Source organism: Colletotrichum graminicola, assembly GCF_000149035.1.
Source record: "Colletotrichum graminicola M1.001 genomic scaffold supercont1.116, whole genome shotgun sequence".
Lineage (NCBI taxonomy): Eukaryota > Fungi > Ascomycota > Sordariomycetes > Glomerellales > Glomerellaceae > Colletotrichum > Colletotrichum graminicola.
The window spans coordinates 1-26,045 of record NW_007361120.1 but is presented as its reverse complement, the minus strand read 5'-3'; the positions used below and the strand labels follow the sequence as shown (position 1 = coordinate 26,045).

The 26,045-nt window shown below is 39.2% G+C and overlaps 5 protein-coding genes across 5 annotated transcripts; 1 reads left to right on the top strand and 4 right to left on the bottom strand.

The window, feature by feature from the left end:
• Positions 1-6,738: 6,738 nt before the first annotated feature.
• GLRG_11764 (uncharacterized protein) lies at positions 6,739-8,310 on the bottom strand (the record flags this gene model as incomplete). The annotated part of the gene is made up of 3 exons (XM_008102448.1): positions 6,739-7,518; positions 7,592-8,119; positions 8,251-8,310. 3 exons carry the CDS (start codon positions 8,308-8,310, stop codon positions 6,739-6,741), a joined length of 1,368 nt encoding a protein of 455 aa, XP_008100639.1.
• Positions 8,311-8,955: 645 nt separating this feature from the next.
• GLRG_11763 (uncharacterized protein) lies at positions 8,956-9,986 on the bottom strand (the record flags this gene model as incomplete). The annotated part of the gene is made up of 2 exons (XM_008102447.1): positions 8,956-9,907; positions 9,979-9,986. 2 exons carry the CDS (start codon positions 9,984-9,986, stop codon positions 8,956-8,958), a joined length of 960 nt encoding a protein of 319 aa, XP_008100638.1.
• Positions 9,987-10,718: 732 nt separating this feature from the next.
• Positions 10,719-10,880, bottom strand: GLRG_11762 (uncharacterized protein; the record flags this gene model as incomplete). Its single annotated transcript, XM_008102446.1, has 1 exon — positions 10,719-10,880. One exon carries the CDS (start codon positions 10,878-10,880, stop codon positions 10,719-10,721), a length of 162 nt encoding a protein of 53 aa, XP_008100637.1.
• Positions 10,881-12,777: 1,897 nt separating this feature from the next.
• On the bottom strand, positions 12,778-13,149 carry GLRG_11761 (uncharacterized protein; the record flags this gene model as incomplete). Its single annotated transcript, XM_008102445.1, has 1 exon — positions 12,778-13,149. One exon carries the CDS (start codon positions 13,147-13,149, stop codon positions 12,778-12,780), a length of 372 nt encoding a protein of 123 aa, XP_008100636.1.
• Positions 13,150-18,994: 5,845 nt separating this feature from the next.
• On the top strand, positions 18,995-19,421 carry GLRG_11760 (exo-1,3-beta-D-glucanase; the record flags this gene model as incomplete). Its single annotated transcript, XM_008102444.1, has 2 exons — positions 18,995-19,141; positions 19,236-19,421. The coding sequence occupies 2 exons, from the start codon at positions 18,995-18,997 to the stop codon at positions 19,419-19,421; spliced, it is 333 nt and encodes a 110-aa protein (XP_008100635.1).
• Between the last annotated feature and the right edge of the window lie 6,624 nt (positions 19,422-26,045).

Genomic DNA, 26,045 nt, shown 5'->3' with positions numbered 1-26,045 from the left:
AGCTAATAAAGAAATAGATAAAGTAGTTAAGCACGTTAATATTACTTTACTAGGCGCTTTATAATTAGGTAACGCACTAGAATATTTATATAAGTAGGTAAAATTTATACTTCTCCTTACTTTACTACTATTACTACTAAGCGCCTTTTTTATAGCTTTTATAGATATTAATATAAGGGGTAGTAAAATAGAAACTAATAGTTCTAAATTAATTAATCTAATAGCTAATAGCTAAATACTTACTAATAGTAAAATAATTAATAAGTAAATACCTAAATTAATAGCTAATAGCTTATTAATTAATTTATTAATAGCCTATAGCCTATAAGCTAGTAACTTACTTAAGGTAATTAAAGCTAATAATAGTTTAAATAATTTATTAATAGCTAATAGCCTATAAGCTAGTAACTTACTAGGAACTAATAGTTCTAAAATAATAAGGATAGTAATCCCCTATACCTTATCTTATCCCTACGTAATTAATTTATAAGACGTTACTAAGTGTAAAAAGGTGTTTAATTCCTAAGTAACTATAGCTAGCCTATTAAGTAATCTCTAGCTAGTAGTAACCTTATTTAAAGGTGTTATAAAAAGGTATTATCTTACTATATATATAGGTAGTTAGATTATACTAAGGACTTTATTTAAGGCTACTTTTCTTATAAGGCTTACTTTATAGTAAAAGATTATAGACTATATATAAGGTAGCTTATAGGTAATAATATAGTCTAGTATATTATAAAGTTAACTAATAAGTAAAGATTACTACTTTTAGCTAAAGTACGCCTAAGGCTACTTAATTAACTATATAACGCCTAATAAGTATAATAATTATAAAGACGTTACTAGTAAATTACTAGTACATAATAAAGGAGTTCCTAGACATTATAGGCTAATAGGTATATATTAGAAGTTACTATACCCTCTACTAACCTATAGATAGTTAAAAGGCAACCAATATACAAAGTAATTTACAGCCACTAAAATAGCGTCGCTATATAGGTACAAATATTAAAATCTTAGGTAATAGTGCTATAAGTAGTAGCTAAAAGGTATTAAATCCTTAGCTGCTATTAGGTATATACTTATAAGCTTAATAAATATAGTTAATTAACTAAATTTAAAGTAAGACTTATAGTCTATAGTAACTAATAAGTAAAGGATTTATAAGATACTTATATAGCTATATTAGTAAGTATATTATTTAAAATACTTATAGTAATAGCTACTTACTTTAATTTAGAATTACTTTAATATAACGTAGTAAATATATTTATTTATACTACTATTAATAAGGTAGTACTTATAGAGATACCTCTAGGCTACTAAATCTCTAGCTAGATCCTCTAGCTACTGAAAGCGCTATATAGGCTTTAGTAATTACTACTACTATAGTAAAAGCACCTTAAAGAAGGACTTACTATATAGGGCTTTTACTAAGTGCCTAGTAAGAATTACTATTAGAAGAAGGATTATATTATATTCTTTTTCTATATTAATAACTATATATTAGCTTATTACTATATAAATAAAGTATAAGTAAGTAATAAGATAGTAGCTCTTTAGTAATAATACTACCTTAAAAGTAAAGGCTTATTATAGTAGTTCCTTAGCCTTAAGGTAATTTATAACTAAAGTAACTATTATCTCTAGCTCTTATAAGTAGTATATTATAATAAAGTAACTAAACTACTACTAATAAATAAGAAATATAATAAATTATTACTTATAGTAAGGGCTAAGCTACTACCTAGTAAATATATAGCCTTATTATAAGAGGTTAACTAATATTAAAAAAAGGTAAAAATAATCCTATATATAGTAGTAATAACTTAGCTAGATATTACTTTTATAGCTAGCTAGCTTACTTACTTTAACTATAATCTAAATCTAGATTACTAAAAGGTAGTAAATTATATACTTAGATATCTCTACTATATATAGCACCTTTACCTTAAATATAAAGTAACGCTAGGTAGTAAAGATAATACGTTAGAGGTTACTTTAGACGCCTTATTTACTAATAACTTACTAAACTATTATAGCTTATAAGCGTATACGCTAAAGCTATTTAGAGGGCTTATCTCCTAGTAAGCTAATAAATAAGATATAGTAATAATATTAACTACTAAGGCTAAATTACTAGCCTTATTATTTACTAGAAAAAAGGCGCTTTTTACTAGTAAATTAATTACTATACTAGGTATTTAACTATTAATATAAATAGGAACTAAATTATTACTTAATAAGCAGGCAGCTACTAAATAGCTACTAACTATTTACGTTAGCTATAATAATACCTAGACTATTAGGCTTATTACTAAAGAGCTTATCTAACTATAAATAAGGTTATAGTATATAGATATTTATAACTACTAGCTATAATAAGAAGTAGTAGTAAATTAAATTACTATTAAATATAAGAAGTCTACTAGATTAATAGCTAATAGATTAATAAAGGCGCTTAGTGCGCTATAATTTACTATATTTATAGCTTAATTAAATATAAGTAACTAACACGCGTGCCTTAAAGTAAATTAATAGTAAAAATTAGCTAATAACAAAGTAAAGCTTTACTACTAGATAGAGGAGGAAAACGTATAGGATATTAAAGGATAATTAATAAACAAATAGGCTATATATAGAGGATATTTAGCGTAGGCTCTATAGTAATTAACTGCGTTACTAGCGCTAAGGGGGTGTGTTAAATATAGCGGAATTATATATAAATTAGCTAGTAAATATATAGTTACCTTATAGCGAATTATTAGGGAATAGGTAGTGAATTAGCCCTACTTCTAGTAGTAAGTCTACTAATAATATTACTAGGATTAGCTAGGGATTTCCTAACTAAGAAATAGGGGGTTTTCCCTATTTCTATAGTAATTTACTAAAAGAACATAGAATAGAATTAATTAATTAACTATTATAATCCCTATAATTTAATAGTATTACTAGTGCTACTAGCTAATAGTACTTAAGCCTATAAGGCTACTTATAAAGGATTATTATATATAGTAATTAAGCGCCTTATAGTAATAGCACTAGTACTAGTAGTAAAGTTAATAAAATTAATTATAATTATTAAGATACTAAAAGAATTAGTAGTAGCTATAGTAGTAGTAAAGAAGTTAGTAGTAGTTATAGTAGTAGTAGTTATAATAGTAGTAGTTATAGTAGTAGTAAAAAAGTTAATAATAACTATTAAAATACTATAAAAGTTACTAGTAACCTAAGTAACTATTAATAATAATAAAAAGGAAGTTAGTAATAGTATTAATAATAATAGTAATAAGCCTACTTATAATAATAAAAAGCTTATATAATAAGTACTATTTATACTAAATCTATTTAATACCTTATTATAAACTTTATTACTATTACTATAGTAATAGTAAGTAGCTATTATAGTAGCTACTTTACTACTAACTAATATAATAATATACTTTACTTTTAACCTCTAATTTAATAGTATTAAATTTATACTATAAGTCTAGCCTTTTTAAATAGTATAGTAATTAATAAGTTAGTTAATAGTAAGTATAATAATTAAGTTAAGGTAAAAAAAGTAAATCTTAAAGGATATAAAGGATTACTTTTAAAAGTAACTTACTAAGTAATACTAGCTTTTAAAGTTATAAATAATAATAAAGTTTAGTAAAAAGCGTTATACTATATAAAAGGTTAATAATATCTACTATAGTAATAACTTTAGTAAAGTAGATAAGAAATAGCTAACCTTACTATAGTCTAAATTTAGCTAATAACTAAGTAACCTTAGCTATAAGACTTAAGAGATTTTCTTTAGTATAGATCTTATATACTTTACTAGTTTAGTTATATTAGTATTTAGTATGCTATAATTTACTATAAAGTTAAAAAGTAGGTAACCTAACTATAGTAAGTAACTAGATTATAGTAGCTAACTATTATATATTAATTTAAAAAAAATAGTAATAGATTTAATAAAAAATAAAATTAACTAAAAGAGAGATATAAAAAGGGATTTATAATATAATCTAATAAAGTATTATAAGTATATAGATTATATAAGTTACTATAATAATATAAAAGTAAGTAATAGTACTAATTAGTGTTTAGTTATTACTAAAGTCTACTATAAGTTACTTACTTATAATCTTAAAGCCTAGTAAGATATAATACTTTATTATAAGGTAAATATACTTAGATATAAAAGCTTATATAATTATAACCTTAAATTTAACCTTAAATTTAACCTTATTTATAACCTTAAAGTAACACTACTATATATATATATATATATATATAAGAGATATCTAATATAACCTTTACTTCTAGATATAGACCTATAGAGATTTACTCTCTAGTACTCTATCTCTAAGAAGTATAAAAAGTAGATATATATAAATAGTAACTAGATTTACTCTAGGGTACTAAAAATAGAAATATCTACTTAAATAAAACTAGATATTAAACAGACTGTATTATACTATAACAAGCTATAATAAGTAGTATAACAGGCTATAACTAGCTTAAAACAAGCTATAATAATATAAGGTTTTAAATCTATATAATAGTATAATAAGTATAATATAATATAAAGGTTAATATATATATTACTAGAAATATAGAAGTTAGTTAATTATATATAGAGAGAAGATCCCCTTAAGGGATTCTAGCTCTCTATACCTTCTAAGCATAATAAAACTACACCTATCTTTCTACCTATCTATTTACCTATCTATCTAGTTATCCTACTAATCTACCTGTTATTTCTTAGTAGTTATAAGCCTAGCTCCTAGTTAATCTTAATTAACTAAGTTTAATACACAGTCGCAACACACATAATAGAGGGTCTTTACCTAGGAATCTAGGGTTTCTACCTCACATAACATAACGTGTCTAGGCCTATAAGCTTTATAAGCCCTTAAGGGGGTAAGTTAGATATTAATTGCCCTTATAAGTGTGTAACTATTTAATTATAATAATAAAACAGGTGACCTGCGTACTCTTTTGTACAGTCGCATTTCTTAGTATATTAACTTATTAAAATAATATTAAGATAAGTATTTATATATTACTTACTATAATATATTAGTTATTATATATAATATATATATATATATATATTATAAATTTCTTTACTTATTAAAGTCTAATATATAATATTATATATACTAAGAAGTTACTTAGTAATATCTTAAATACTTTCTTATTATAAAAGAAACCTTTAATTAATTATAATAATAATATATTTAAGATTCTTTTCCTTTTTTAATTTCGATATTATTATTAAGTTTATATCTACTTTAGGTTATAGTTATTACCTAGCTTCTTAGTTATAAAGTATAGCCTTTTTAATCTTATAAATACAGGCTATCTACTATATAAAGAGGCTTTAGTCTTCTTATATAGCTTTAAGTATAAGTATAATTTAGTCTTTTTTAGAAGAGGACTTTATTATTATATATAAAGAAAAGTTAGTATAAGAATAGAAATAATTAAAATTAGATATCTATATATAACTTACTATCTATAAATATATATATATATAGAGAGAGAGAGAGATAGAGAGTAAATAAAAAACAATTTAATATAAGTCTTAAGGACTTTTAAATATAACTTAGGTATATATTTATATATATATATTTATATATATATATATATATTTATACCAGCCTATATAGTATATATAAATATATATAGAAATATAGTTTAGACTAAACCTATTTTTCTATATTTAGTAACACTTTTAATCTCTTTTTAAGAAGTAGATCTCCCTTATTATTAAAGATATAAAAAGTCTATTTTTAGTATAGAAACTAATATATATTATATTTTATATAGAGAGAAATATAATATAAATACAAGGTGTATTAACTTAAGTATATTAATATATAGCTACTAAGAATAGAAACTTTACTAGGAAACCCTTAAAATAATCTTTAGATCTATACTATATATTAATTATAGAATTTATTATTTTAAATTAAGCCTTATAATTACTATACCTTTAAAGAAATTCACTTTTTACTCTCTTTATATATATATTCTATTAAATAAATATTAAGTAAGTATTTAATACTTATATTACCTAGGTGTATAAATAATTTAACCTTTTGTATACTTAGCCTTATAGACTGCTATACTCTTCTTCTATAACTACTTAAAATATTATAGTTATAAGACTTTTAGCTGTTAAGCTTGCTTAGACTTAATAAGCGTAGCTAGTTGTATGTACCTTTAGTAAGTACTTACACTAAACTAATACTATACTAATACTATACTGTTGCGTATATATAGCTTAAGGTCTTACTCTAAATATCTATAATAACTACCTATAAATATATTAGAAGATATTATTACCTAGGGATAATAGATAAAAGGTTAATATGTCTTTATGTCTAGTAAGTATTACCTTTAAATACCTGTTAAGTTAGTATTAGTTATTGTTTAACATAGGAAGCAGATACCAGATAGACAGTGAAACAGGGAAAAGTCAGAGTTAGACACAACTGCGCAGAACTCCCATTTTAAAAGACAACAAAGAACTGTAAAATATATAAACACAATAAACAAACCGACAACAAGAACAACACAAGAAACCACAGAGGACCCCGAAGAGCAAATAACAAGGCACGAAACGAAAGAGAGCACACCAAATATTACAAAACCAGGAACACAAACGCTCCGATAGCAGATACAACAAGAGACAGTTCATCTTGTCAACATGGTAGCCCCTGAACGTCTACATGGTCAAGCCAGCATCTCCTCATCGTCCTCAGAATCCAGGTAGTCTTCAAATGTCTGGCCGGCGCGGGGCTCATTGTTGGGCTCGACAATGCCCTCGTCCTGGACGGCTGCGGCGTCGAGAACACCGGCGCGCGCGCGCCACGCGATATCCCGGCGGTCGGCCAGCGGCATGCGTCTTGTAAAAGTTCCCTGCCTGAGCTGGGACATGGTGCTTCTATAAATACTCTCCGCGATTCTTTCTATCTCCTCTTGTTGGTCGGCGGCGGGTGGTCTGGGGCGACGGGCGCGGCGGACGCGGCGGGCGCGGCTGGCGGGCGCGGGTGCAGGCGAGGAAGACGCATTGGAGTCGGGGACAGCTTCGGGCTCGGACTCGGACTCGGAGGAGACGGTGGTTGCGGTACGGCGGCGTTGGCGGGGCGGGGCGTCAGACTCAGAGTCGGACTCGGGCCTGGGGCGGACAGCAACAGGGGCGCAGGGCGAGACACCGAAGGGGTCCTCGTTGGAGTTGGGGCCAGGGAAGGGGTGGGAAATTAGAGGGCTGGTCTGGGGGCGCGCAGGCTCATCGTTGTTGGGGCCGTCGGCATCATAGCCGAAGAAGCTGTCGTTGTCGTCGTTGTCCTGGTTGCCACTGTGCATAATGAAAGCCTCGTTGTAGCGGCGGCTGCCTTCGGTCTCTTCTTCCCCTTCTTCTTCTTCCTCTTCCTGCTGCTGACGCAGCTGCTCCTCGGCATTCTGAACAAGCCGCAGCATCTCGGCTTCTTCGTCGGCCTCCTCCACCTCTGCCTCGTGCAAGGCCAGCATGCGCGCGCAGGCGCTGGAGCCTCGCAGCCTCGGCATCGGCAGCTTCGAGCTCGACCTCGAGGAGCTTGGCGGCCTGGACAGCCACAGTCTTGGTGAGGTTGGAGGCGCCGGAGGTGACCAGGGTACGCAGCAGCAGCCCGGCATTCTCTGGGTCTCGCGGAGATCCGGCCCAGAGGGCAGCGAGGTCGTCGACGGTGGCGCCGGGGCGGGAGAGTACCTTGTCGGTAATCCAAGCCATTTTACGAATAATGAGGGGGGCGATCGGGGGCCTGGGAGCATAAGCAACGGGGACCCAGGGGTGCGGCTCCCAGCGGTCCTGGAGCGTCGCATTGGCGCGCTCTGCTCTGATGTCCTTGGCGGCGACGTCGGGGTTCTCACGGAGCTGGGCGTGCAGGTGCCGGCCGTGGCCTTCGACAGAGGCATACAGAGAGGCTATGGCACGAGAGGCGGCCTGCGGGCGGGTTGCGGCGGCTGGCGCGAAGACATCATTCATAAAGGTAGACACGACATTGCTGGAGGGGGCGGCATTGTAGGGATAGGAGTCTATAAAGTTCCATATAGTTGTTAACATTAGTATTATAAGCTATCTATTCATATATATATATAACACGATACAAAAGCAGAGGGGCTATCAAGCTGATTTGTATTGATAGATTGGTGGTGTTTTGCTTTGCCAGGTGATGGGAGCGGTGCAGATGACGCAGAATCACATACCAGTCGTCCTTGGTTTGCGCCGGACTGGTTGCCGTTGTTGTTGTTGTTGTTGTTGGCCATGGTGAAGTGAGGCAAGGCGAGGTAAAGTAAAGTAAAGTAAACTAGAAACAGACTAACAACAGACAAGACGAAACTCGACAAAAACAGGTGATGATGGCTGCAGAAGAGAAGAGGAAAAAGAAGAGCAACGACTCGCAAGACAGACAGACACGACGTCGTGGTAGCATGGTATGGTATGGTATGGGCGGACAGGCAGGCACGAAGCCTCTGCTCTCCTTCCACGTTCATCTACACCTGCCATTGCACTTTCCATATTACATGTATGTCCCTTCCCATCAAACAGGCTGCAACCCCCCATCACCAACCCTCTTCACAAGCACGTAAGTACTCGCTCGTTGGTGTGCTTAGAGGCAGGAGAGGAGGTCGGTTAATAACCGGACTGCAACAAGACACGCAACAAATCGTCGAGTCATCAAGATTATGTCTGTTTCTCTGCCTGTTAACAATATCTGTCCTGCCGAGAAAGTGTACTCACATCCTGGCCAAGCGCTTAATACTTTTCCGTTCCTGTTGCACCTTGTCTCTTTGGTGTTTGTTCCCTGAAGCCCTTCCCGTCTCCCCCGTTCAGTCAGATGCCCAAGTATAACTATCAACTTCCCTCCGCCTTGCCAATGATTAAAGCTATCCCTCCCCCCTCCAATCTATCTAGGTATCCTCTTTAGACACTGCAGCCACTGCTTCTGCAAGACCCCATTGCATACAATCTGCTGCAAACAGTGCCAGCTCAGACTCCAGAACTACTCCGTCTTCTTCCCAGTCTTGGATCCGCTGTGCCCAGTCAAAAGCGGCCTGGTTGTCGATTGTCCAGCGAGGCCTTGGGCCCTCTTGAATCCTTTTCCTCTCCTCGGACACTCGCTTTGCTATTCGACTGCCGTCTGTTGTATGAACCAGTGCCCCTAGCCTGATGAGACCAGAAACCATCTGCGCAGCCCAGCTTTCATCCTCCTCCTTGGGCCTCTCAGAGAGACAAGCGTAGTGAAGACTCCAATACCCAAATTCGTCTGGCCAGTCGTGGACCGGACCATTACGTGCAACTACACCGGCCCACGGACCATGGCACTGGTCGATGGTCCACTCAATCATCTCTGTCATGCGACCCGCAGCCATCATGTGCAGCCCCGTGAGACCCCCGCAGCTAGTATGCGGCCGATCCCATACAGCTCCTTTGCGAATCAGAAGTTTGGCAGTCGACTTGTTGCCGTATACAAGCGATAGATGTAGCGGCGTTGGCTCAATGCCCCATCCTGACCACACGCCCGTCACACAAATGGCATTCATGTAAGGCGATGGGCAGAGGCAGCCCAGCAGTGCGCTAGCCTCAATTGATACTCGGCGTCCGAGGAGCCAACGGGTCATGTCTTGGTCCCCTCGCATGGCGGCCACATGGAGAAGCGTGGCGAACGGCCGGCGATCTTCCCAGTCGTCGTTGTCGTGTATCGGGCAAGACCCTGGGACGTAGAATGCAGCTGACAAGGCTTGGGCGGTATCTAGTGGTCGAAGAGCGTGTGGGACGTAGCCGGCGAGGCGCGACAAAAGAGCAAGGTCGCCCGATAGCGCGGCGGTCATGAGCACGCCTACTCGGTTGTCGGGTAGTTGTCTGCCATTGTCAGAATCACGCATACGAGATTGAAGAGGAAGAGAGGGACAGTAGTATAGCCGGTTACTTACCGTGGCATTAGGGGTCCAAAAAGCCGTCGGTGGTCTGCAATGCTCATGGCCGCCCGGGTGGTGTGGGAGAAGCTCCTAGCGGCGTCAGCAACAAAGCTGATTGGGTTTGGGTTTGGTGGGAACGGACATCCACTCCCTGCCTGGGCAGAGCATGTACCAGTCCCAAAGGATGGCATGTTTGTAGAGAAGGGGATTTGCAATGCCATGCCACATGTGCGAGACCAGGGCCAGCCGGGCTAAGTTCCGTAAGTCAAGGCGGGTCGGGGTGTCAGGGATAGTGAGTGCATCGGCTACACCGCAAAGTATCTCGGCGGGGAAGCGAGAGAGACAATCCATCGTGGATCCTTGGAAATTCCAACTTGGAGTTCTGCAGGATTTCGTTTGTGTTAAGGGTTGTTTTGTTTTTTCGTAGTCATCGCTTTGGCAAAGAGGTTGGTTGTTGTTGCGAGTGGGGAGAAATGAAAAGAAAAAAGGCCATGACTTGCAGAATGCGTTCAATTGAAAGAAAGCCTCGATGATAGCGGCAAGGCCTGACCCGCGGGGCAGGGGGGACACGTACACTAGTGATGTACAGGCAGGCATCTACCTACAGTACATAGGTACTGGGTATCCGTACATCAAGCTTGACTCTCACTGGCTAAATTCGTGCTGGATGTGGATGTTCATAAGAACGAACCTAGGTACCTACCTCGTGGCATGATCAAGGAAGCACGGCCACATTCAGTGTACCTACCTGCCTGTCAAAGGGCCTCCGGGGGCGGGGGGTTCTTTGGCCTTGATTCCACTTTCCTTTCCAGCTGCTCGGTGGACGGCTCCACTATCAGACATTTGGCATGCTCAAGAGTGGAGATGGTTCGGCTGGTTGTCCAATCAAACACAACAAACACGGTTGCGCCGCCCATAGCTTCTTTCCAGTATCGAACATGTCCAATCGCTTTCTGAAAGACTCGGGATCCGCAGCATCCGCGTTTCTACCTCTGGCATTATCAAAGTCGGTGAGGGCACTTGCCTGAATAACGTGTGCTGTGCAAATGCGGCTCGACTGACCATCAAGAGCTTGACCTTTTGGGACTAGCTCAATGCCTGCCTGGTATTGGCCCGGTCGGAAACTGCCTCGGTATTGTCTCACGAGACAGTCGCAGCCTTCTTGAAGCAAATCGTGCATCGACTTGGGGTAAACGCAATTCGATGGTCTAACAATTCACTCGAGTTCCTGAGATTCTTGAAGGCGGGTTCGACCAGCCTTTCGAGTCATCCCGACGTTTTTGAGGTGGCCGATCCGAAATATTCTTCATCTCAACAGCCCGCCTGCTCGAACACGAAGAGATGTCCCCCCACTTGCAGTGTTGTATGCCAGGTCCTAGGCTCCAGATGGTATGTCGGACGGAGTAGTTGCTATGGTTGTATATGGCGGCGGCGGCGGTGGCGGTGGAGGAGACTCAACGGCGTCTTTACTCATCATGGCGTTTGACTGGGGGATTCGGTCAGAGGACAATCGAGATGACGGGGCTCTGAAATGGAACAGTGGGAGAGACGCCCATCATTCCTATGGCGGGAGACACCCATTTTTTGTAGTACTGGTTGGTGCTTTTCCTACAACGGGGCGAGGCCAGCAATTCCCTCTGTGGCGGGTCTCATGACGTCGGCATTGGCAACTGACAAAGGGGGTTTGGTCGACGTTTCTGTTGGTGATTTGGTCATTCGACGAAGGCTAAGAAATCGAAAAATGCAACATGGACAAGGCGTATTCCAAGTTATGGACACAAAGAGCTGGCGTCTCGCTTGGCTTTGGGGGCGGCGCTTCTAAGAATATCGAAATCGGTTAGTCCATGCTTCCACGTATGTAGCCTACCTTACTGGCGTTGGTGTAACCGCTCGGATTCCATTCCGCCCCCCTATCTGCCACAGAACAGACGAAAGAAACTAGCTTGTTTTCGGTGGCGGAGTCTGCCCGACAATGCCCGTTTCGACGGAGCGACTGGCAGCCAGACGATTGGAGTCTGAGACGGTAGAGTCATAAAATAAAAGTCGCTCTATGCAGAGTTACCCGTGTTGTATTCACACACACAGTCCGTGGCTCGTATTGACGTGGTGGAGTGTAACAGGTGGTGGAGTCAAGCCCCAAAGAAGCACGTGGCTGCAGCACACGTAACGGAACGGTGATGGATACCTAGGTATTTGTGAGCGGCCCGGGCCGAACCGTACAGTACCTTTGCTGCTCTGTCCTTGGCTCGTCCGTCCGAACACCGGCGCTAGCTGTGCCCAGGCGGGTACCTATTTTATAGCGTCGATATAGGTACTTAAGCTCCCAGCTGATGTAATCTTCTGGACTTCTTGCACCTTAAATCAAGTCCTCTGACATGAGTCGGGGGAGATTACTTCCCAGCCTGTCCATCTCTTCTTTATGCAACAAGATAAGAATGAATCGCGCGACAAGGGGACAATGAGCACAACTTGATACCCACATGATAAGTCATTGATTAAATTGAAGTGCAATAGTGGCATCGGCTAATTTAGACTGATGCATGCAGAGCACCCGTTGGCAATAGACCAAGGGACGGACGCTTCTGAGACTGTAAGCTGTAGAGAGAGTAGGATTATAGTAGTAGATGCCGTCCTGAGGATAAGCATTATTGATTGACCTCCCTTGGCTGTGGACTGGTATTGGTTGGCTCGTTGATCATAGTATCTATATCGTCTCTTTCTTTGCTACTGCTGTGTCCTCCCATCTCTAGCTATGCAAGTTCAAGTTCCCTTTTGAATAGTGAAGCCCCGGTTGAAGATATTTATCCCCACAAGTCACTTCACGTCTTCCCTATCATCTTCATCATCATCATTATCATTAGGCCCAAGGCTCTGTATCCTCGACTTCAGTGTCAGCTCGGCCCCTTCGAGAAGGCCGACCAGCTCGCCCCATAAAGAGAAGCCTTCTTGCCGCTTCCTCAACCTCTCCTGTGCGAGACCCAGCTGTCTCTGGGCCTCCTCTATATGCTGCATGATCTTCTCGTTCCCCCAATGGACTGACGACTGGTACCGCTGCACGCAGAGCTCTAGGCCATCTCGCTCGCTCGCTGCACTGTCAACATTTGCCTTACAGCCTCTGTGCAGCATAGCAAAAGCCTTCTGCGCCTCCTTGATGTTCCGCACGGCGCTGTTCCATACTGCAACCATCTTCCTGTTCTCTAAACAGACTTGCTCCACGCGCCGATGCCACTCTGTGATAGCTGTATAGTGCGCATCTGCCCCTCGTTTGGTCGTGATCGGCTGTTTAGGCAGGGGGGCTGTGGGGACCACCTTCAAGACTAGATCCTCTGAGTCAAGGTAGAACTCCCGGAAACAACTTTCGAGGCGACCCCGGCCTATTGCCCCTGTCGTCTCCTCTTGGCCAGTCGGAACCACCCCGAGCCACTTGCACATGACGGCAACCAACGCTCTTCAGAGGAGGACGTCTACTGGAGCCGGGATAGGCTGGTCTGCAGCAAGGTAGACGAGGTTGCGAATAACGTACACGCCGCAATCGAATCCGTTAGGCTGCTGTGGGCAGGCCATCTCTCGCAGGAACCATTCTGGTCCCGGCAGCAGCCGGCGGACTTGCTTTTCGGCCTCGTTGAGGTGGAGCAGAGGTGCAACGGGAGGACGACCTTGTCCGTTGACATGACAAGCTCTTTGGTGAGGCGAGGCTGGGGTATTTGGCCCATGTCTTTGTGGACCAGCGGATCTACTGCCACTCACATTGGCTTGCAAGACGTCACAATCACGCCGACGCATCTGCTCACCACCTCGCTGCTGAGCCAAGACCGACTGCCGATAAGGCTCATGTACTCGGCAGACTGCGCAGACATGTCCCGAGATCGCTTCCTGGGGCGCGCAACAACCTCGTCATTATTACCGTTGCCATCATTGTCCGTATCGTCGTCCATCTCGCGAACGTTTAGGGACGATGACAGTGAATTGACGCCGAACGGGCTGGGTTCCAGGTCTGGCAGCTTCTCGACACCAAACTTGTCCTCGACTGGAGGTATTGACTCGGAAAACGGGCTTGGTTGCCTTGACTTGTCCTCGACTGGAAGTATCGACTCGGAAAACGGGCTTGGTTGCCTTGACTCGGCCTTTCTGCCTCGTTCAGGATCCTCCTCGTCATTATTCGCCGCTTTGTTGAGATCCGCTCGACGTGCTCGGTGGCTGTACAAGAAACCCCCCTCGACCGCTTCATCGTCACTACCCAAGACGTCGGCACCATGATATTCTTGGGCGCTGCTGTAATCGTTCCCTAGGCTTTCACAGGAGCCGGAATCGCTAGCTCCTTTCCCCGCGTGTGTTTTAACATCATATTGGCTTTGCCGGGCCGACAATGCTTGAGACCCTCTTCTCTGGGTGATGTTCCCGTGAAGCATAAGGTTGGGAAAGCCCGGCGAGGTGCTGATGGTGCTCTCGTTTACTTCTAGGATTGTGTCTAGGCAAGCCGCACTGGTTTTCCTTAGGGGGCTCCCAAGGTCAGTCGAGGGAGGTGTATTTTCTTGTTGATGAAGAAGACTTGTGGGAGGTTTTGGTCTCGGTTACGGTTCGGTTTGAGACTCGGGCTCCGGAATCGTCTGTTTGTTTTTGATGGGAGGAGCTGCCTCCTTGCCCTGTAGAAAAGGAGCAAAAGAAAATAAGTCAGCAGGCTACAACAGACACAGAAGGGCGACAGCAGTCTGCGTGTGTGGCCCACGCGGACAAGCAGGCCGGCAGAACAGGGGGTCTCTTCTTACCTTGCCAATAGTGGCCTTGGGATCCATGGCACTAATCCATTCGAGGGCTCGGTTTAGATCATAGGGTTGCACCTTGTCGCTTGCGCGATTGACACCACGCATCTTGCCCTCCCCGGCCCTGCGAGATCTCACGGAGAGAAGCAGAAGTTGGAGAGGTGGGGAATGGGGTACCGGTTTTGGAGGCGTTGCGGATGAGGCGAGCTTGTTTTGAAGGCACTTGGTCGAGATGGCAAAAGACCAGCACACAGGGTGGGATGTTCCAGGTTTGGCATGCTCTGTCCAGCTCCGGACGGAGGCGGATGAAGGCGGGGGACTGCTCAAAGGCGAGGGCGGCTCGGACCGAAGGACTGAGGAGGGCACGAACGCCAAAAGAAGTGATGGCAGAAGTCTACTTTTAAACGTTATATACTTTATTAATTAAATAAAGGCTAAAAAGCTAATCCTTATCTTATTTACTAACCACCGAGTTCCAGACGCTGCGAGCTTCTTCGGGTATGGGGTCGCGCGAGAGTTCGGCCTTGACATCGATCTCTGGCGCATCCGGGTCGAGAAGGGGGTCAGGGTACACGCCTGCGTCGGATGGTGTCTCAGTTTAGGCGTCGGTGTGATCGTTGCGGTCGTTGCGACTAGGGGCATTGGATGTATGTGCGCCGCCAATGGCGAAGTTGTTGGGTGCTGGCGGGCATGTCGAGGCCATCGGTTTGATTGCTATTGCTGCTGCTGTTGCTGCTGCGCCAGAAGAAAGAAGGGGGCCGGGAAGCTGACTACCACATCGGCCTCGAGGCTATCTGCTGGTGAACTGTATCGACAAGTGTCCACAACGAAGAAGTTAAATCGGCCGTGGAAGAGAACGAATGTCAAGGTGAAGACGAAAAGATCGGGTACGTGTAGGCCAAGCGATGCATGTTTGGTTGACAGAGAGCGGCAGCCAGGGAGATAGAGAAGACAGCAGTGGACGACATGCTGGGTGATGCTTTGAGGAAGGAAGGAGATGCAGTTGGTTCAGGCAGGTACCAAACAAAGAAGTAACCATCAGGTAGGTGAGGTTTAATCTAGCTGCTGAAGCACAGAATAGGCGGCTGCAGGATCGGAGTTAAGAGGTTGGACCACTTTAGTGACCTAACCTCCACTAGACAGACAGACCCACTCCAGGGAGGATAGGGTCAGAATGTGGTTCAACCTCTGTGAGCCAATCACGAAGCTGGAAATGCGAGGTTGAACCTCGCTTAAGGGAGGATGGGGTCAGAACATGGTCCAACCTCTGTGAGCCAATCAAAAAGCTAGAAACACAAGGTTGAACCTCGCTTATCTCAATGATAGACATATTGCATAAACATAAGGCTGGTACAGGACAAACGTCCCTGCCTCTCATGTTCCTCTCTCTCTCCTGTCTAATGTCTCCCAGGGCTACCAGTCATGCTTGTCTCCCTTAAGAACGCGTAGAGTAATAACGAGTTTAATAGCGTCATCCCTATTATTGACCTGATCATGGTCCCCATCTCTTGTACAAGTCCGACAACAGCTGTAGCGGCTCAGACACAACACTTATAGATTTCTTCACGATAACTGCCCACTGGTCTAGTCTTGACCCAAGTGGATGCCTATGTTAAGACGGCTTCATTTCTGGTTCCGACACATCCAATCTGCCCCTGCCCTTGTCTGTGCCCTCCCCATATATGCCTATGCCTAGCTACAAGGCGTCGCTGTGTTCGTGTGTTTAACGTGGGCGATCTGGTAGCCTTCAACGGCTCAGCACGCCATGTTCCCACGACCACCTTCCTTGTTGCACTTTGGACAGTTATGTGACCTTCCAAACACCCCGCCATCACCGAGGTTCGGCCCACATTTCCTCGGCTACGCGTCGCGCAAGCGTGTAATCTCAGTCGCGTCACGTTCACATCTGCAGGAGCTGGGTGGGCTGGAGGTGCGGGGCACCCCCGACAGGGGTTAGCGTGCGTGTCTGGTTAGTACCTAGGAGGTACCTAGGCACAAAAGGTAGGTACTACTCCGTAGACAGCACAGGCTGACTCCCGATGGTGGGGTGGGGTGTTTGATTGGACAGTCTCCTGAACCGTCTCCACTCTTGAACACGCTAAATGCCTGATAGTGGAGCCGCCCACCGAGCAGCTGGAAAGTGCAACTTCATACCGGACCTTGCAGTACCTACTACAGTACGGATATCAGACCAGAGAAGCCCCCTTCGGCAGGAAGTTCAGACAGTTGGAAAATGAGGAAGTCAGACAGAGCACAAATGCAAAGCAAATAATAGAGAAACACCCTGGCAGACTGTTCTTGCTTGGCTTGACACGCTCGAGAGCAATACGCCGCCACTGCCCTCACAAACACAGAAGCATTTCGACTCAGACACCGACTACAACTACCACCTCCACCCCTAGAAGCGCCTGCATCCCATCACCCCGCCGCTATCGTCGTACTCCAGCATGAGTTTTTTTTCCCCTACAGAGACACTCAATTGCCCGCGCATCGTCCTCAGTAGCATCGTCCTCGGTCACGCCCTCTTGCTTCAGCTTCTCCGATTCGGGACAGCTGGACGGGGAGCACACCCCGAGAAAGCGCCTCAAGACGCCCCCCCTACATCTCCCCTCTCTGGCGCGCCCTCGTCCTCCTGACGCAGCAGCTTGTTATTGCCTCACAAGAAGGTCTTCAACGCCGCCCTGGGCACCGTGCGCACCATCTCGTACGATGCGGCAAAGGTTCCAAGGGCCCTTCGCCACTTGTGAAGGAGCATCAGCGACTACGACAGAGACATTGGCGCCATGGGCCACAGCGAGCGAGTTGGTTGCTCACATCCTTTGTTCTTTTGGTACCTACCTGCTGACTTCCACATTTGTGCAGGCCGCTTTTAAGGACGTAATCAATAGGATGCCCGAGTTCCAAGAGCAGAGCGTTTGAGACTTCGTCTTTGAGCCCACGCCCGCAAATGAGGAAGATGACTTACCTCGAACCTGACTTACTTGGACCTACACCGCCGGTGGCCACAGTTCTCGATATTGCGCGCCCTGACAAGTGTTGTCGCGACAACGGACCTAACGAACAGAGCTGGAACGCGCATGTACACACCCGTGTGCTTTCGCTCGCTCGCCGGGGCATCTGGCAGGGGCTGCACTAGATGGGGGCCTGTTGACTAGTGTTTTGCCGTGCTTCATTCCATCCTATTTTATCTTGGCCGCTTCATGACGCTCGTCTTGTCACACCGCCCTATTCATCCTTGATCTGACAACCGCAGCCTGACTGCCTCCATCATGGCCCCCTAATGTCGAGTCCTCCGGCCGCAAAGTTAACCTCTGCGTGTGTATTGAGCCGGACGATCTCTCCGCAACAGCCACCAGCGCCCTCCGCCGCCAGGGCCAACTGGCGTGGCTCTCTGTCAGCCACACAGACTAGGAGCCCCTCCAGGCGCGCCCATCGCCCTCAGTATTGATACCCTTCTGGGCAGTCGCAAATAGCAAAGAGAAAAGAACTGGCGTGCTGTTCCTTTTTTCGTTCGGTGATGGCGGTTGCTGATGTTGAATCTGTTCCTATCAATGTTGCCAAAAGCAGACCAGTCGGCAGTTCAGCTTACACTTGAAATGGCCGCTGACCACCTGGAGATCGACGCCGAGGTTTTCGTCGTACAATCGCTTCCCGGCCTCGGTGGGTACGAAGGGGACCAGGTTGGACATTTTCTCGTCGATGCAGTCATCCATGTACGTTGGCACCTCGCCGAAGCGGTCGGCACCACAAGTGAGATCTTCCCACTTCACAGCATGCGACTAACGACGCGTGTAGTGAGTGTGATCATCGCCTTCGGCCGTCATCTCCAACAGCACCATAACAACACCCACCATTGGTGCGGAAAAGAGATCTTGGAGTACGAGAGGCGCTTCGGCCATTCTCCTGCCATACGGTTACCAGAGGAAGTCAAGACCGTTGATGTCCCCCCGGGCTCACAGACCATAGAGCACCAGATCACGCTAAAAGATGGACCATAGTGTCTTTTATGTAATGACGATAGACCGTATGCCTGTTATTCTAGCGATCAGATGCGACGCCACATGATATCTAACCATGAGATGAAAACCGCGCGCGGAGGACCAAGACAGGGAGGAGAATGCGACGCTCTTATGGCCCAAAGGATCCAGCATTGGAAGACCGCATGGTGTCAAGCGCTCATCCCTTCCAGCTTAGGCTTCCGCTTCTACATCAGCGACATGCAGAACCCCAAAGTCATGGTCTAGGGAGGCAACAAGGGCGAAATCGGCACCATGGAGACTATTGAGATGCTCTTCTTGGTGCGCGGCGCTACAGCTGGCGTGATCCTGATGGAGTGGAACGTCACTGCTGCGTCGCAGGGGGCTGCGGCCATGTGGGATTCGCACTTCCGCGTCGGGCACCGATCTCGAGCTGAGCAAGTGCCACGAGGTCAGGAACAAAGCTGAGTGCATTGCCGCCTCACTCATGTTCTGCGTGACGTCCCACGCTAACAGGTATTTTGAGAATGTGTAGGATTGGGTGGCGGATTACGACAACGAGAAGTCTATCTATAACCAGCCTAACTGCAGCTCGACGCAGATCTTCATCGCCCGCATTGTACTCTTCGAGTCAAGGGGGCCGTTGTGGTCATATGGCGGCGGCTCTTACTACGCCGTAGGTCTGCGGTTGCCTGTGTCACGTAGTGGCAAGATCTTCTAGATTGGGGTATCTAGGACCTTTCTTTGCCTGGTCGCTAACAACCTTGGATAGGTTATAATTGCTCTATATACCTGGGATAGAACGGTATATTAGCTCGTTAGTCAACCGTAAGTCTGGAAACTTGCAAGCCAATATTGGATGTTCGCAAGAGCGCACACCAGGCTTTATCACTATCATGCTGAGGATACACGTTCTGAAGTAGGACTGGGACCACGGGGGATAGAGATAACATAGAGTTAGTAAGAAAGAGAATAGATGACCCTCAAGTCGTTAAAGCCTCCAAAGTGCCGCGGTTTAATAGCCCTCTTGGCCTACACCAAGGCGCGTCTCTAACTAACAAACTTGGAACCAGCACCATCGCCATAAGTTATCATCTGCCCAATAGGCCACAACGTATGTAACAATTCCAATGCTCAATTCACAAGCCCAAGAAATCGGTCTAAAAAGCCGGCCAGTAGGCGTTCTCGACCTATTGACGGAGCCGCTAGACTGAGGTGAGGAGCTCCAAGGTCTTGAACGCGCTCTGCGTCGATCTGGCAGGAATTCTGGTGAGTAGAACGGTCTTATTGCTGCGGACTGGGGTCACTAAATACTAATTGTGGCTCTAGAAAATGATGTTAGTAAGGAACTTAAGACGGTAGTTCTTGGGCGCGCCGTTCTGGAAGAGATTCCTCTACTGGGCTGCGTGCCATGTGCCCATCTGCAAGAAGGCCTTCTCCCACTTGTCTCCTGAGAGCTTAGGCTCGCTAGAGATAACATGGAGTGCTTGCAGAGACAGTCCTAGGACGTGTGGTTAATAAACTTATACAGACCTTTTTATCTCTATTAGCATAGCATCTAGATTGCACTCTTAATGGGCCTCCTTGCTTGTAATTATTGAATAAGCTGTATTTGACTAGCCTCTGTCTGTGTAGTTAAAAGCCTTTATAACAGTTAGTTGTCTTTCTATGTTGTATCCTTTCTGTAATAGAGACTACGTAGGACAGTGAATCTAACTACCTTTAGGGAGCCCTGTTATTTACTAGGCGTATTGCCTTTATAACGTCCTTTCTCTTTTAAAGCCTTGTAAGTAGCAACGAAGCATTTTGAGACTATATTAGGTTTTATAGATCAGACACTCCTGGCATTGCCTCTAAGAATATTAGATTATTATATTATAACCCTATTAAAAGCCTAATTATATTTATTAAATATAGTAAAGGTGTACTAAAACTAACTAGTAAATATACAGTTGCCTTATAGTAAATTGTTAAGGAATAGGCAGTATGATTACCTTACTTTCTAGGTAATTTTACTAATCAAATAGCTAGGATTAGTCTAGAGTTTCCTAACTAAGGAATAGGGGGGTTTCCCTAGTTCTAAAGAATTTTAGTATAGTTAAATATAATATAATATAGTAAAGAAGGCTTATAATAGAGATAATTAATATAGTTAAAAGTAGCTTGTTATATCTAGATAGTAGTACGCTATAATATATAGCTAGATACTGTTTTGTTTCTAAATTATTAAGTAATATTATACTAAAAGCAGTGTTATAAAGTAGTATACTAAGTAAGGCTACTTTATTCCTTATAATACACCCCCTTAGGTAGTATTATATAAGTAGCTATTACCTAGATACTAAAACAATAAAATAAAATCTAGTATAAATAGGCTATTATTATATAATAACTATTTATTATTATCTATATCTTTTAATTAGCCTAGTATAATTAGATTATTTCTTAAGTCTGTTAACCTGTTATATAGCCCTACTTTAATATATTATGTTAATAATAAAAAATACAAAACTATAATTAGTTAATTTCTCTTTATATAATATAATTTTTATTACCTTTATTACTACCTATTAGTAATTATTACTAAATAATACTTTTTATTTAAATAATTTAAAAATTAATAATTATTAAGAAGGTTTATTATTATATTATAGTAAATAGTAATAAGCCTCTCTAGGTAACTAATTTGCCTACCTCTCTCTCTTACTATATAAAGTAGTAGTATAAAAAGAAGCCTCTTTAGCCTAATAAAGGCTAGTAAGCTTCTAAAGAAGAGGCTTATAAGTGTCTTTTTACTATTACTTATTACTTATTACTAATAATTTTATAGCTTCCTTAAAAAAGATTAAAGTTATAGACTTTATTTTATCTTATTAGTAGTTAAGTAAGGTATAATAGTAACCTATTAGTATTCAGTATACCTTACTAATATCTATATAATCTATATATATATAAAGCATCTTAAGAAACACTTAGCTATTATTAAGGGAGGTAGCCTTATTAATAGCTTTTTATTATTATTACTTAGTATATTATTATATTATACTAGTATTATCTATTACTTACTTACCTTATTGTTATAAGAGATGATTTTTCTAACTTAATATAAATTCTATTTAGTATTAAGCTACTTAAAGATATTTCTTTTCTTAAAGATAGTAATAAAAAAAGTAGTAGTAATAATAATATCTTTATTAATACTATAAAGTTCTTGAGTATAAAGTTAGTAGCTTAAACTACTATTATTAAGCCTTATATTTACTACTTTTATAGTATACTTATAGATTAGTCTAATAAGTAATATCTCTTAAGTACTAATAGTAAATACTATTACTATATACTAACTTATTATACTTATAAAGTAATTTTTATAATAGTAATTAGCCTAGTTAATACCTTTTTATAGGCTTTATTAGCTAAAGGTACTTTATATAAGATATAGTATATATTACTAGTTAGTTAGTATACTAATTCCTAACTACTTTAGTATAATAAGCTATAGCTTTATACTATATAATATAGTTAGCTTACCTTACTACCTTTAAAAGTAAAAAGGGTACTATACTAGTTATATACTCTAATAAAAAAGATATAAAAAGAAAGAAAAGAAGAAGCTAGAGGTAAAGCTAGTAGCTATACAAAATAAGCCTAATAAAGTAAGAAATAAAAGTATTATAACCTCTCTTTTAGTTAGTATTACTAGTCTTAAGGTATATTATATATATACTAATATTAATAGCTTTACTAGTAAGTTACTTTTTAATTAAAGTACTAAGGCTATATTATAAAGTCTTTTTAACTTATATATAAAGACCTTTTTTATAGTAGTAATAAGAATATATTAAGCTTTCTAGCCTAAGGCTGTTCTATTACTTTCTTATAGCCCTAGACCCTTTAGCCTAGGGCTGTTTTTAAATTTCCTTCTTAGGCTCTCTAGCTTATAGGCTAGTTTTAATTATACTTTACTTTTACCTCTTATTTCTTTTTTCTTTTTCTTAATCTTAACTACTTATTATATATTCTATAAGTTTAGTATTACTTTAGAGAGCTTATAATTTATATATAAAAGATATTTATAAGTCTATTTACTAATATTTTACTTATAAGTAGATATTTAGTATTAATATTATTTATATTATATACTTTATATAACTATATATTTTAAGTACTAGTATACTAAGGTTATATAAAAGGTTATTTTATTATAATAAGATATATTATTTACTTATTATTATAATATACTTTTTTAATATCTTTAACTATATAGCCTAATATTTAATAATTATTATTAAAGTAAAGTTAGCTTCTTTATTATATATTAAAAGGTAAGTGTAATAATATTTAATATTACCTAGATATTAGTAGTATAAGTTAGTACTAATAATAGCTATAATAACTATAGCTAATTTACTATAAAAGCTACTATATCTATAGGGGATTTTATAGTAATCTTACTATATATCTACTAGATCTATAGGTATATTATATAGTAAATTTACTATATAATGCTATACTAGTTTTTCTTTTTATATATAATTTAAAACTAGTTTTTACCCCTTATTATTTGTTACTGCCTGTTAATACGTATAGTTAAGTATATTACTACCCTAGTAGTAACTAACAGTAAGTAACTTAGCTTTAGTTATAAATATAGTAACTATTACTTATTTTCTTACTTTTTACTAAATTAGGCCTTTATAAATTTAAATAATATAGTCGTAAGATAAGTAATAAGCTACTTTATTACTTATAAATAATATATTTATTATAATGTTAACTATTGTCTAGATATTAGTAGTATAGATTAACGCTAATAATAGCTAGAATAACTATAGCTAATTTACTATAAAATCCCCTAAGGATTTTATAGTAATTTCTTTATAAATCTACTAGATCTATAGGTATATTACGTAGTGTATTTACTATGTAATCCTATAATAGGTTTCCTCTTTATATGTAATTTAGAAAGCGGTATTTACCTCTATTATTTATTACTACGTATTAATACGTATAGTTAACTATATTACTACCTTAGTAATAACTAATACTAATAAGTAGTTAACTTTAAAGTAACTATTACTATAAGATACTATAGATTAGTAAGGTAATATAAGAAAAGGTAATTTTTATTATTAATTATTTATAGAGAACTAAAGTAGGCTTTTACTAAAAAGTCCCTTTATAATACCTTTATAATAAGGTTATACTATATATCTTTCTAGATTAATTACTAAGATAATAATAGCTAACCTCTTATAGTTAGTAAAGGCCTAGTAATTTATATTTATATATATAAGCCTTATTACTTTATAAGAAGTAATTCTAAACTATAAAAAACGCCTTACTCTATATACTAATCTATTATTTATTAGTAACTATTTACCTTTTATATTTTTTTATTATAAGCTAAGAAGCTTATAAACTTTTCTTTTTTTATATCTTTTTTTGCTAAGCTATTTTATATTACTAATATAATAGCTTTTATTACTTATAAGCTTACTATAAGCTTTTCTTTTCTTTTAAGTTTTTATTTAGCTATAAGTCTTTATATTTACTTATACTACTAGTAGTAAATCCCCTAATAGATATATATACCCTTTAGTAATACCTAATAGAAATACCTATAACTAAGAGGTAGTTAGGCTAATAGAGGGTAATTATAAGTAAGTAATTAAGATAAGTTACTATAATAAGCTAGTAAGTAGTGTCTATAGCGTAGCTAAAGCCTAAGAAGTAAGAGGAAATTACCTAGAATACATACTACTACCTAATATTAGTAAGTAAGTAAGGGTAATTTAAAGCACCTAACTTTAAGATTTTTAATAGAGAGTTAATAAAAGAAATACAAATTTAATACAGGTGTTAAGGACTTTTAGGTATAGCTAAAAGATATATATATATATACTAGCTTATATAGTATATAGAAAAGTAGATATAAATAGATATTAGACTTAGATTATTAATCTAGATTTAACTATATTTTTACTTCCTATGTAGGTAAAGGCCCTGCTTTTAAATCCTAGTTTCTAAAAGTCTATTTTTAGTATATATACTAACATATATTATATTATGTCTAGAGAAAAATGCAATACTAATACAAGTTATATTTGCTTAAATATATTAGTATATAGTTACTAAAAATAGAAAGTATATTAAGAAACCCTTGTAATAACTCTTAGATATATACTATATATTAATCATATAATTTCTTATTTAAAGTTAAGCCTTATAAGTAGTGTATTTTAAAAAGAATATAAGTCTCTATATAAAATACACTTTTAACTCTCTGGTTTTTAATATTTAGTTTTTTACTAGTATTATTAGATATAGTTTATATATAAGCTATACTATTATTACTTTACCTTATTTATTACTAGACTTTATTATATATACTTTAAGTAAAGTTTACTTTATTATTAGATTTTTTAATATCTTTTATTTTCTTATTTAGGCTTTTAGTTAAGGTAGTTAAGTTCTTTTTAAAGCTAAAAGAAGTTAAGGTTATCTTAAGTATAAATATTATAAGATACTATTAAGTAAGTATTAAGGTTAACTTACTTAATAAAAGTAATTAAAGTATTATAACTAGTCTCTAAATAGTAAGGCTTTTACTAAAAGTAAGGAAAGGTTAGTACTTAGTTTATAGTATTTATTATTCTTATTATCTTACTAATTACCTAGTAATTAGGTATAAGGCTAAGGTTTTAAAAGAGCTTATATAGCTTTTAATTAATTAAATTACTAAGGCTAGATACTAAAAAGTATTTAGAGAATATATTATAAGTTAATTACTAAAAGGCTATAGAAGTCTATTCTTAAGTATATTTAAGTCTATTTTATATATAAGTCCTAGCTATTTCTTAAATACTTTCTTTAACTAATAGTTATAGAATTACTATCCTTATATAAGGTAAGTGCTTAGTAAGTACTAGTAAGTGCTTACTTTTATAATTACTAGTAAAAGAAATATTAAATTTAGTTAATTTATAGCTATTATAGCTATTAAGGATTAAGAGTTAATAAGTACCTTTTATATGAGACTTTATATACTAGTTAAAATAATTTAACTAATTTAGGCTAATCCTATTTATTATCTATTTATTTTTACTTAAGTAAATACACTAGTTAGCTAGGAATTAGCTATTTGAGTACTAGGAGAGGAGGTAATATTTACCTTTTATAATTATATATAAAGGTATTACCTAGCTATCTATATTACACTTTAAATAATAAAAACTTATTCTTAATTACTAGGCTACTTTATATAAGGCCTTCTCTTATAATTAGAGGTTATAATAACCTTTATATATAATAGTATTCCTATTAAGAACCTAGTCTTATTAAA